Source organism: Pseudopipra pipra, chromosome 19, assembly GCF_036250125.1.
Source record: "Pseudopipra pipra isolate bDixPip1 chromosome 19, bDixPip1.hap1, whole genome shotgun sequence".
Taxonomy (NCBI): domain Eukaryota; kingdom Metazoa; phylum Chordata; class Aves; order Passeriformes; family Pipridae; genus Pseudopipra; species Pseudopipra pipra.
In genome coordinates, this window is record NC_087567.1 from 6,725,779 (window position 1) to 6,738,511 (window position 12,733).

The window sequence follows — 12,733 nt, forward strand, 5'->3', positions numbered from 1 at the left end:
TCCTTCAGAAGTGTCTGCTCCATCATCATCAAATGAGGGGGTTCTCAGGGATCTCTTGGGCTTCCACCTGTGCACGTGGTAGAAGCACAAGAGCACTTCCTTTTTCACGTGTAGCTGAACCCACCCTCCATGAAGCACAAGGAGAGGATCCCGCAAGGAAACAATCCCGGTAGAGGCAACGGAGAGCCTGAGAGCCGTAGGGACCTCCGAAGGGGATGGGAAGTCTTGCCGTGTGTCCTGCCGGGTGATTAATGCCATTTCGTTCTTTTAGATCTAATGCTGGATGATGTATTAATGGAGAGCTCAGCCAGTGCAGTGCAAGGTACTGGGAAGTCGGCACGTCTCGTCCCACTGAATGGCAGTGCTGTGTCACTAACGGCTCGCCACCGCTGTGAGGCATCCCACTAAACCGTGTGTGTGGTGCAAAGCTCGTTCGCTTCCTTCATGGCACACGCATCCCATCCTGAGCTGCAGGTCTCTGCAGACCTAGCTCAGGACTGACGCTTTCAAACCCTTAATTTACTCTTCAATCATGTTATGTTATTCAGTATTATTTTTTTTCCTGGTTTTCATTAAGGCACTGTCAGATTTTCATGACTTTTTTTTTTTTCTCCTTTTTTTTTTTTTTTTTTTTTTTTTTGTTCTTTTAGGGTTTTTTTTCTTAGAGAATAATGACTGGACTGTGAAGTGGGTCCTTTATTGTTGACTTTAGCTTTCCAACCACCAGCTTAGGAGTCTGAATAATTTGCAGGCGTGTCTCTGGAAGGCAGGCAGTTGCTCTTAGAGAGGATATTTCCTTATTTCTTCAGCCTTTGCTCCGCAAACACTGTGCTTCAGGAGGCACAGTATTTTTTTCCAGCAGGGTAAAATTCAGTATAGTGCAGAACCTCAGTGTTTTAATGGGGAGCTCAACCCCACACCAATCCTCAGCATGGACGTGGAGTTTAGTCACTGTGCTGCTCAGCTTGTAAATTCTGTGTATTGATTGAGAGTTGCTTGATCCATGAGGCATCTTGTAAATTAAAAGAAATAAAGATGCCACCTTAAAGCCTTTCCAGGTCCTGGTGGGGATGGACCATCTGGGCTGAACAGTGCTGGGGTCTGATCTGCCCCCCAACCCACCACTCTCCCTTTCCCAGCCCCCCTTCCCAGGATGATACTCAGGGCTGCAAATCTGTCCCTTGCTCTTTTTATTTTTAGGAGAAGCTTTGATCTGGTAAGCATTTTGTTTAATTCATAACTTAAGAATATTAGCCTGAATAATTAAAGAGGTGACAACATAGAAACAAATATAGCTGTAATTTTCGACAAAAATAATATGCTAGGAAAATTGTGCCATTAAAACTCTCACCTGTGCACAAGCTCCCACTGCTTGAGATGGGAGCAGGGCTCCATCCATCTCTCGTAGATTGCAGGGAGTTTTGATTAAATAAAAATTGCAAGGTGAGGGCTATTGGCTTTCACTGCAGAGATAACTCAAGGAGACAGAGGTTCTACCTTATATTTCTAGGCCTTGTTGGAAGTTATCACAACATGCTTTAATAAATCCTGAATCTCCTTCCCACTGCTGTTCCTGATATTTTTATTTCTTTGCTGTCTTTCTTGCTGCTCTTGCTGGGCTTCCTGGCCTCTCTGTGAAATGGGGGCAGCGCAAGGGGGGGCTCTCACTGACTCTGGGACTCTGGTTATTTTTTCTTCTTTTTATTTGATTGTGACTCCTCTCTTGGTCCTATAGAGTTACATCAAGGCTGTCTTATTTTGTGTTATTTTTAAGGCACTGAACTCATTCCAAACCCCTCTGTTATCCCGTGCAGGCTCAGAAAGACTCTTAGAGTTCGCCTTTAAAACATGTACAATTGTCAGGTCTGTGCTTTGTGTTCCCTTTTGTTGTCTTTTCTTTGGATCCAGTGGTAGTGAATGTGCCATGCCGCTCCTCAGGCACCAGAGTGAGGGAACAGAAAGGTTTTATATTTGAACCTGACTGTTGGGAATTTAGGGAATCAGTCCCAGGTGCTGTAGCTGAACCTCCTGTGGTTCAGTGAGGAATCTGGAGTTGTGACTCAAAGCTTCCCCACATCTCTGCACTTCCAGAGGCTTTTCTTCTCTTTCTATAAAGACAAAATGGAATATATTGTGTGTGTGTGTGTGTGTGTGTGTGTGTGTGTGCTGCTGCTGCCTGGTATCTAGTGAGATATTTTATAATTTAATTTTTTCCTTTTTTTTCCCCTCCAAGTCTACATTCTATCACAACCGGAATCTTCTCAGTGGAAATAATTTATCATTTTCCATTTCGCTTTTTTTTTTTTTTAACAAATCCATTCAGTACAATAAAAGCCAAGTAAAACTGTGTTTAAATCTAAAAAAGTTCCTTCAGTGCAAACTACTTTTTAACCTAATAATATTCTTGATACAGTTTGTAAATCCAGCTGCGTCACGGGCTCATTGCTCACTGGTTTGCTGCTGTCCTCCAGATATACTCAGACCTGCAAAGTAGTTAATTCCCTTATTATAGGAGAAGGAAGAAGCTGAAGGAGACAGTAATGGAATTGTCCCACTCTCGTGAATTCCAATTTCCTGTGCCCACGCACCTCCGGCTCGAAGCCACCTCAGGGAAAGTGGCAATTTCTCTCTTGACAGGGCTATATTGGGAGGCAGACGCTACCCAGAGATATTTTGGAGCTGCATGCCCAGCCTGATTCCCCCCAAGAAAATGCAGTTAACGGGAAGAACGTGGCCCCGGTCCCACTTCTTGCTGTGCTGGCAGAGATGGCCAAGCCCTGGGATACTCTGGGAGCTGGCAGAGGCACTGCCAGGGAGAAACAGGAGTGCCTGTGGTGCTGCTCTGCTGGGCACTGGTGTCATTTCACAGGTGACGTCCCATAGCCATCAGACAAACAGCAGCATGGGGTTTAATCCCTAAAACCCAGGCTGGGATCACTGAACCCTGGGGGCACCCGGCCTGGGAGAAGTTAGACAGGAATTAGGAATGGGAAATGTTTATCCTGCAACAGCAATGGTCATTTCCTTTCCTAAAGGGCAGGAGAGGACTTATAACTAGTTTGAGTACCCCATGACACAGGCTGGGGCTGCCATGCTCTGACTCCCAACTCTCATCAAGGGAATCAGTAATCCTGCAGGATGATGCCAAGAGTTGGGCACAGCTTGGGAAACAACCTGAGTTGAGAACCCATAGAAATGATGAGCTAAAACCGTGTCCTCTGTGCCAGGCACTGCTCCCCTTCCCAACACAGTCAGTCCCCTTGGACCACCATCATCCAGGATGGAGGGGCAGGTGGGACTCACCCAGGCCAGCTCCCAAACAGCTGCAACATCCTCTTCCTTAGGAAGAGATTGCTCAGGATCCACTGTCTGAGCCAAGTTTATCCTGTGTAATGATCTCCAGATTTGACCCACTTCTCCCTCTGTCCTGGCCTCCAGCCACTGTGAAGCAGCTTGATTTACACCCTGTTTACCAGCCTGATGTCTCGTAGTGGGCTTTTGCTGTATTTCCCCATCTTTTCTCATTCTGCCAATTCTTTGTTGGTTTGCTCTCCTCCTCCTTTCTTTAACACCATGTGTGCCGAGAAGCCACGTTAACCTTTCCAGTAATAACCGAGACTAACCCAGAGCTCTTGTTGTTCTTGACACAGTGTATTGTAACAGTACAGTAATGTGGTGTTGTGTTAGTTGTGAAGTTCACCACCCGGAGTTTAACAGATGTCTGTATTTCCCAAGATGTTGGTATTGTTCAGCTCTTTATTGCAATAACTAAGAATGCCACTGTGTGATAGGGGGCACGGGCTTTGCACCGGCGTAACTACGTCGGAGCTGTACCCAAATTCTCTGCAGAACTGCGCAGGTCGGGTTAAAAAAATGGTGGTTTTACAATGGTAAAAAGTGGTTTATCTGTTCAGAAAGTCCCCTGCCCACCTAGGCACAGTGGGGGTTTAGCCCTGGTCCTCGGGCAGCATGTCAGCCCGTGTGTGGGTCATCCCGCGGTAGCATCCGAACTGCACTGAGATGCATGGCCGGCATGGGGAGACCGGGGAAGGGAGTGGTGGCATGATTTATAAACAGGGTTGGCAAATCCCCTCTTAACAAAGTTAACGGGGAAGTATGAAACATTTACAGCTGGTAATTTTGGAAGGCTGCAAGGGCGCCTGCGAGAGCAGCATCCAGGGACGTTTGGCTGTGGAAAGCTGCGGGTATGAGCTGGGAGAGGTGGAAAGGAAGCTTGGGAGAAGGGGGTGCTGAGAGGGGGAAGCCTTTGCAGATATCTGAACAATTAGCAACCCTGCTTATAAGGTCATGCACTGGCTAATCCAGGTGCAGGAGCCCTGCACAGGAGACATTTACAACCTCTCTCTAAATCCTTTCTCTGTTCTAACCACATCGGTGCTATTCTGTAGGATTTGGAATTACCTGTCAGTCAAAGCTGAGAAAAAAAATTGAATTCCAGTGTAATTATTCATAAATAAATCCGTTGCAGGAAAAGGTAGAAACACTGACATTTTTCTTTTTGAATGTGAATTATACATAAATGTAGAAGAAGTAAGTGATCCAATTACGATGGTGTTTCTTTCTGAGATGATAAGTTGGTTCGTAAAAATAGGTCCTATTCCTAACCTAATTGTATTCAAACATTTTAGTTAATTTGCTACTCATAATTTAGCATAATGTGATCGAGATATCTTGACTTTATGGAGATTTATGCAGATTCTGAGATATCTGACAAAGTCTTATGAATGAGTCAGCAGCTACCAGTCTGCTTTTTTTTCATAAGCACTCAATAGATTCAGTATGAAAATTAATTTTACAGACCTTTTCATCAATATTGTGCTTTAGCACTCAGGTGCAGATCACCTAAAGCCCACTGCAGATCAGAAAGTGAATATTAATACTGCCTTTCATTTGATGACACTGAAAAGAATTTTGGGCCTTCCAAACCCCTACAGAATAAAACTGCTGAGTGATTTTTCTCTCTTGTCCCTGGGCTGGAAGGGAAAGGTCTGTCTCTATGGAAAAAACAAACCTCCTATTTTTCAGGATCTTGTTATGGAGCAGGGAGCACATGAAACCATTAAATCTATGGGTTCGATTGCAATGTCATTGGCTATTGACAAAGTGAACTCTATTTCCAGGCAAAATTTAATCTTCTAAAATTAGTTTTCCCCGAGGGCAACCCAAACTTGTGCTTCCTGGCTTTATCCTGCCCAACTTTTTTTCTTGAAATAATGTATCAAAATGTACATTTGCTCAGCAGCACTAAATATCAACCATGTAATTCTTACAGCTCAATAATTTTCACAACCAGTTGATCATCTAATTATGAGAGTAATATTATACTCTGACATATTCAAGACAGTCCTTTCCACTTCAATCTGCATTATAATGCCTCCTTGAAAATTGTACTGAATTATATACTCAGCCTTGGCATTTCCTCATTAGAGATTAGGTGAGTAAATGAGTTTATCTCTAGGAACATTCAGGGTCTAAAGAGCATGTGTCATCCCTGAGGCAGCCAAACACGGGGATGAGTTGAACAGTGAAATATGTACTTTGATAATCTTGTCTAAGTGGAGAATCGTTATTTTCTGATCACTAGGGCTGACTGATCAACTTTCCTTGGTATTTTTATGGACCATTTTTCAGGGCTTTGACAGCCAAAGTGTTGAATTTTGTTCCCTCTATAGTTTACTGGAAAGAACATAATATGCCTGAGCTCCTTCCCTTTTGAAGACCACCGAGAACTCAATGGCCCGTGTTTTTAAGGCATTGTTAGTAAAATCTATCCCCAGCATCTGGCCGTTAATTGGGTTTTCAGATACTTTGGGGACTTTTACTGTAGCAGAAACAAAAATTGTTGTTTTAATTTAGGTTTAACTTAAATTTCCCTATAGGGAAAAGTGTTCTTTAGCAGCACCAGCTCACCTCATCCCTGATGCCACAAGGCTGAGTATAGCGCATGTCCCACTGAAGATATTTAATGGATGTAAGATGACGGGAGCCCTGCTGTGTATAAGAAATGGTAACATGGCAGCAAGAAAAGAAGGAAGTAAAAAAGACAGCATGCTGCTGTAATCGGTCTAGAATTTATCGTCTCTGGAGTTGGAAAGTGAGGGTGCGTTGGCTTCAGAAAGACGCAGAGAAATGACTTGACGTGCCTCTCCGCTCTCCTCCTCCCCGCTGCAGAAGCACAGTGTAAGCCCTACTATTCGGATTACTCCCGCTTCCGCCTCCTGATCCACCAGATGTGCACCAGCCACTACCTGGATTTGTTCATCACCGGCGTGATCGGCCTCAACGTGATCACCATGGCCATGGAGCACTACCAGCAGCCAAAGGTATGGGACGGCCAAGGGGGACATGCAGGGCCGTGGTGGGATGTGCTGATGGGCTGAGTCAAGGCCAGTTTTGCTGTTAGACCTCAGAACCCCCATTCACCATGCCTGAGCTGTCCCTTTACCCATGGAGTGTACCCATCCTACAGCTGGCTTCCAGCTCAATCCATGGCTTTCGGTGCATGGATCCCATTGCACCTCTCCTTTCTAGTTAAGTGCAAGCAAACTGCTTTGAAAATGAGGATGGGAGTAGGTTTGTTTGCTTTGCTAGATTAGGTCATTGTTGATATCTTCCATTTTACTTAGGTTTTCCCCCTGAAAAAAAAAAAAAAAAGAAAGAGAAAAAAGAATAGAAGAATCTGTGAAATGTTTCTTTTTGCAAAGTTTCTTCTAAATCCCCAGTGTCCCATAGGACCTGATTTTCACAGGCATTGCATTCCACTCTGATCTTTTAAGTACATTTTAATATATTAGTGTGCTAAGTTCCTGGGTCTTTTTCATGCTGTGAAAATAAAAACAGCCTGTCCTGGGATGTCAAGTCTCTTGTGCATAAGAATGAAATGGAAATAGCTGCCTTTGCCATATAACTTGTACTTACTTTTATTAGCCACTTTCAGAATGAATAAATATAACACACAATAGGAGGAAATATTCTCTAAGACTAGACAGGACTTGAATACTTAATATAAAAAACCACCCCAAACAACTAAAACATGCAAACGACGGGGGGAAATATCCTCCAGCCTATCATAAAGAAGCCAAAAGTGAAAGGAAACAAGCCCAATTTATTTTTTCTGTTCAGGTCACCTTTAAATACTCTGGAAGGCTGATTTCGTGATTCAGTCATTTGGTGATGAAAAAGGTTGTTGGCGAAGGAGCCTGGACTGGAGTCGCACTAGAGCGTGCGTCTTACCGCAGTCGTTTTGCAGCTACATCTTCCCTTGTATTATAAAAATGTTGGTCAGGATTTTGTTTTTAATTTTCTTAAGGAAAATAACGTTTTGTCTCTAAGCCTCTGGTATGCAGCGTCTGGGTAATAACTCCAAGCTTGGGCTGTGCTGGTGTGACAGCACAGTTCGAGCCACGCACATACTTGAGTCTTGCTGAGTCGGGGCCCCGAAATCACTCTGGTCTGGGTGATGGATGGCTGGGATCCTGAAGACATTTAAAGGCTAAATGTACCAGACAGCTTTATATCCAAATATAACAATTGCTTGGTGTCTTGGTGCTGAAAGGGTTTGGTGATGGGATGCCCTGGGATGCCCTGGGAATGAAACACCAACCAGGGATGCTGCAGCTGCTCACAGAGAGGGGGATGCACAGTGCATAGAGGTGGTTCAAGCACATTTATCTGCTTTTGCCAGATGAATTTTCTTATTTGCTGCGGAGCCCAAGTGCTCTGCAGTATGAGGGGAGGCTCGTTCAGAGCCACGGCTTCCTTTGGGTTTGTGTTTGTCAGGCAGGTGAGGTAATTTTTACCCATGGATGCTTGAAACTAAACTGTAACATGATGGCAGAGTGCATGGCTTAAACCCTTCCTGCTATGATTTCTCCCATGGAGGGATCAGCAAGTGTTGGTTTTGGTCTCAGAGCACTCTGTTCCCATCTCCCACATTCCCTAACAGTGTCCTGGACAGTTATTACTGTTCCATTTGCCAGCTATGAGAAATTCAATGCACGTCACTTAAGAGGCCAGGGAGGATGCTGTGACCACAGTGCTCCTTCATGAGCAAGGCTTTTGGGGATAAAATCATCTCTGAGGAGGCTTAATGCCTGACTGTGCACAAGTTGTCCCAGCCAGGGTGCACCTGGATTAATGGCCAGGCTCTGACTTCTTCAGAGGAAGGGGGGCAGAGGAAAACACAAGGCACTTGCTCCTCCTGGCATGCCATCCCTCTCTCCTGCTCCTTGCCAAAAGCTCAAGGTGAGGAGTAATGGCAGGCTGTCACAAAGGAGTCATTTGGCCAGTGCTTGCATGAACGAGCAAGTGGGATGAAATTCAGCTTTCTGCAGAAAGCACAAGGGGTTTTGTGCTGCTGACACCTGCAAATGCAGCAGCTCTTACTGCTCACCCCAGCAATCCCAGCTGGGGCTGTGCCTTGGGTCTGTGCTAGCCCCTCCTGGGATGCTATCCCTGGGACATTTATCATCAGAGAGAGTCCACATTTGGAGACTTTTATCTGTAGTTTGGAAATGAGTAACTGGTGACAGAAGATTCAAGTTTGCAGGCAGCAAAGCCCCTCTGCAGAGCTAATGTCTAACCCAATGCTGTGCCCACATCCAGGTTCTTGATGAAGCCCTGAAGATTTGCAATTACATCTTCACCGTTATCTTTGTCCTGGAGTCTGTTTTCAAGCTTATTGCCTTTGGGTTTCGTCGCTTCTTCCAAGACAGGTAACAAAAGCTCCGTTGTGACCACGGGGGCAGCAGCAGGTTCCGGAGACAGCCACCCACATTTAGCATCCTGAATTCCCATGGTCTGCCCCGTGGTGTCTGTCTGCTATGTGTGAACACTTTGTGGTGTGACTGGTTGAAAGCTGGGTAGGTGGAGGCTTGGGATGTGAGCCGGAGAAGGGATCATGCATGCCAAGGAGAGGGATTGTACCACTTTGGCCCTTGGGAGTGGATGAAACAGAGACAGATCTCACACTGACCAGCTGGTCCTCTTCTCACACCAGTTGCATGTCCATATAATCAAGAGGACCTGCTGAAGTGACAAAATTTATGCCAAGAGACAGAATCTTGCCCTGAATGATAATGAAAGAGAAAAGGGACCCTTTCTTTTGAAGATGTGGAGCAGTGGATGAAATTGTGTCTTTATCTAGGTTTTCACTCTCTTACCTCACAAATACAAATTTTATGTCCTTGGTGAATCTTTCTCCTCCCATTTTTGACTTCTTCAATGTTAACACCAAGAGCACACCTCTGAGCAGGACTCGACATGAGCCCTTCAGCAGCCAATGTGTTGTTCCACCCCTCTCCCCACATTTCGTGTGTCCATGGTGGGATTAAATCTCTCTCCAGCCTGGCATGAATCCTTGGGGTCTTTCCTTTACCCAATGTGATTTTTGTTGCAAGGACTGGACCCAGGGTCCTGTTCTTTCTGGGGCAGACCTCACGCTGAGGTCCACGAGTGTCATGTCTAGAAGTGGCCGGAGAGATGCCGCAGCGCCTCCCCTGAGGTCTGCAGCCTCTGGGTAGAAAACTGCCCAGCTTTTGTTTCTCTTTCCCCTCAGCCAAGGATATCTTTGGAATTGGCTGGTTTTCTAATGAGATGCATTAGTTATAATGATTTCATAACATAACTGCTTTTGTATAATACCCTCAGAAAAATGCTGCAGATTCATTTGAGTGCTCGAGCCATTGAAATGACTGGAATTCGTGTGAAGCAAGCTACCTCCCCTTGCCAGCTTCTTAGTAGATGTTAAACTTCATTTTGTGTTGTCTCCAGATGGAACCAATTAGATCTGGCAATCGTGCTGCTGTCTATCATGGGCATCACTTTGGAAGAGATCGAGGTGAACGCTTCGCTACCAATTAACCCCACTATTATCCGAATCATGAGGGTTCTCAGGATTGCTCGAGGTGAGAGGAATAAAACAGAACTGACTTATGTTTGAGGTCCGGGGTCCCCACCAGGAGAGAGTTAAAGCGTTGGGAAACAGTCCTGGGGCACATCCCCATCACGATGTGCATAGTTCTGGCATCAACAGGCTGTAAACAAATAAAAAGAACAATGGGGGAAAATACTTGCAAGGAGCCAAAAAGCTGAGCCAACTGACCATGTGTTTCTCTCTTAAGAGGACTTGAAAAGCTGAGAGCTTAGGAATGAAGGAGAAGTTACTGTGGCTGTAACTCCCAGAGATATACCTGGGAAAATGATGCCAGTCAAATCAAAGTCATCTCTAACAGGGATTAGAGAACACAAGCTTGAGTACGTTGGCTTTAAAAGACAAGCATCTAATAAATTTAATTTCCCGTGAGGCTTTACATCACACCACTTGGTGACAAAGCTTGCCTTGTCACTCTGCATCCATCTGTCCCCTCAGACGTGTAGCAACACGTACCCGAGTCGGGGAGCCAGCTTCTGCAGGGCCTGATTTTTTCAGAACAGGGAGGTCTCGGGGCCAAATGATGAAATTGTAAAATGTGAGTGCTCAGGCCCTTAATGAAGTACTGCCAGGCCATCCTGAAGGGTATTGTGCTCTGAGGAAAATTGTTCTGATTGCAGCCCTCAACTAAGCAAAGAAGGAGCTGGAGGAGAAATTAAATGCTTCTGTGTCTTAAGGGTGGGGGGGTGGGAAAAGTGCATTGGATCCCTTTCAGAATTAAAAATACATGCGGTTTCCAGTTGGAAATGCAACCTTCTGGAAGAGATGTGTAAATCAGTTCCTCAGTGAATCATGTATGAAAGTGGGTAGCCTATGGAAGTGGGAAAGTAGCCCCAGGGCTGGGAAAGTAACTGCTCATGATAACCAGAGGAAGGAGATGAGTCCAACACAGATAAAGTGGGGAAAGGAAGCGCCAGGCAGAATGATAACACTTTCTTCAAGTCTCAGGATAGGTGATGCTGCTATTCACAGGATTTTGATAGTATCCAAGCAACAAGGAGCGATGTAAAAAGGCCAGGGACTGTAGCAGCTAATGGAGAACACTTGACATGATTTCACATTTCTCCTCCTATAATTTGTGGCTCCCAGGAGAGGGGCTGGGTTTGTGCCTCTGTGCTAACACTGCCGTTACCATATTTTGAACGTGTTTTCTGCAGTGCTGAAGTTGCTGAAGATGGCTGTGGGGATGAGAGCCCTCTTGGACACCGTGATGCAAGCGCTGCCGCAGGTAACCCACTGCCATATCAAACCAGATCTCCTCTGGCCCACAGCTAATTTCCTATTGCAGAGGAATGCTAATCATTTTATCTTTACTGTCATTAGAGAATCACATTTCCCTTCCGAAGCACAGTCTGAGATACAGTCCTCACACTGAGGTCATTTTTCCCCTGAAGCAGTTTAAGTTTTGGATTAAAGAATACAGCAAGAAACAGGTCTGGAACAAAAAAATCAATGAATGTTCTTTTTTTGTGTTTTTTTCCCCCCCATTTCTTTTTCTCTTTTCAGGTGGGGAATCTGGGTCTTCTCTTCATGTTGTTGTTTTTCATATTTGCAGCTCTTGGAGTGGAGCTGTTTGGAGACCTTGGTGAGTCTTCCCGTGCCGGTGGAAGGGGTGGGAGTGGTGTGTGAGTGGTGGTCTCATGGCTGTGCTTGGTCCCACAGAATGTGATGACACACACCCCTGCGAGGGGCTGGGACGACATGCCACGTTCAGGAACTTTGGGATGGCCTTTCTGACTCTGTTCCGAGTATCCACAGGAGACAACTGGAATGGGATAATGAAGGTAAATGTTAAGGTTTCATCGGCAAGTATATTGCTATTCTTGACGTGAATTTGCCAAATCTTCTCAGTTTTCTTCATGAAAGGAGGTGCAGCCAGGTGGCCAGACAGCAGACCGAGGTCCCTGCTGGAACCTCTTCACATCCCTCCACCATTTCCCCCCCTTGTTTCCAGGACACGCTGCGTGACTGTGACCAGGAGTCCACCTGTTACAACACCGTCATCTCCCCCATCTACTTCGTCTCCTTCGTGCTGACGGCCCAGTTTGTGCTGGTGAACGTGGTGATCGCTGTGCTCATGAAGCACTTGGAGGAGAGCAACAAGGAGGCGAAGGAGGAGGCAGAGCTGGAGGCAGAACTGGAGATGGAAATGAAGACAATCAGCCCTGGCCAACACAGCCCCTCGGACATCTTTGCATGGACAGGCAGCACCGGTGGAGAGAGACCTGAGAGCCCCCGAGGGTGTACCAATCCCATGCAAATCAAGGTGGATTCTCAGCTCTCTTTAGCTTACCACATGGTGAGAACCTCAGCTGGAGGGTGAAGAGGGCTTGACCTGCATATTTTCTGGGGGAAGACATGCACGAGTTGGTAATGAAGGAGGGGTGTACTGTATGTCCTGGGCTTGTATTCCTCACTGTCTGCTGACTGAGTGTTGCGTGGTGTGGGAGCTGATGCTGCAGGGAAAAGACCCCAGCAGGTCTCCAGACCACCTTGATGCATCTGTTCAGAGGTAGAGAGCTTTGCAATTTGTTCTGGAGGTGTGCCCAAGCCACCAAATTCAAAACTAACTCCAGATTTGCTCTAATCCAGAGTGTTGACTGGGTCCTTTGTGATAGCAAAATCATGAGCATAATGCGTTTGCTTTTCTAATACAGACCCATGAACCACAACATAAAAGAGGAATAAAACTTGGCTAATCTTTGCTTCAGTATTAAATTTGTTTTATGTAACCTCAATTTAAAATCCATCCCCACAGTCAGTCTTATAGGAAAAGATTCT

General features: G+C 45.6%; 1 protein-coding gene across 20 annotated transcripts in view; it reads left to right on the plus strand.

Moving 5' to 3' along the window:
• Positions 1-12,733, plus strand: part of CACNA1G (calcium voltage-gated channel subunit alpha1 G) — a 142,761-nt gene that overhangs the window by 113,844 nt on the left and 16,184 nt on the right. For 12 of the 20 annotated variants that reach the window (XM_064675950.1, XM_064675964.1, XM_064675965.1 and 9 more), the window contains 8 exons: positions 272-322; positions 6,193-6,344; positions 8,626-8,735; positions 9,793-9,926; positions 11,110-11,180; positions 11,459-11,537; positions 11,615-11,736; positions 11,907-12,251. In XM_064675950.1, coding sequence (XP_064532020.1) covers positions 272-322; positions 6,193-6,344; positions 8,626-8,735; positions 9,793-9,926; positions 11,110-11,180; positions 11,459-11,537; positions 11,615-11,736; positions 11,907-12,251 — 1,064 coding nt within the window. Of the gene's footprint in view, positions 1-271; positions 323-6,192; positions 6,345-8,625; positions 8,736-9,792; positions 9,927-11,109; positions 11,181-11,275; positions 11,386-11,458; positions 11,538-11,614; positions 11,737-11,906; positions 12,252-12,733 lie in introns of those variants that run through there. The other 8 variants (XM_064675954.1, XM_064675956.1, XM_064675958.1 and 5 more) reach the window with 3 other exon arrangements.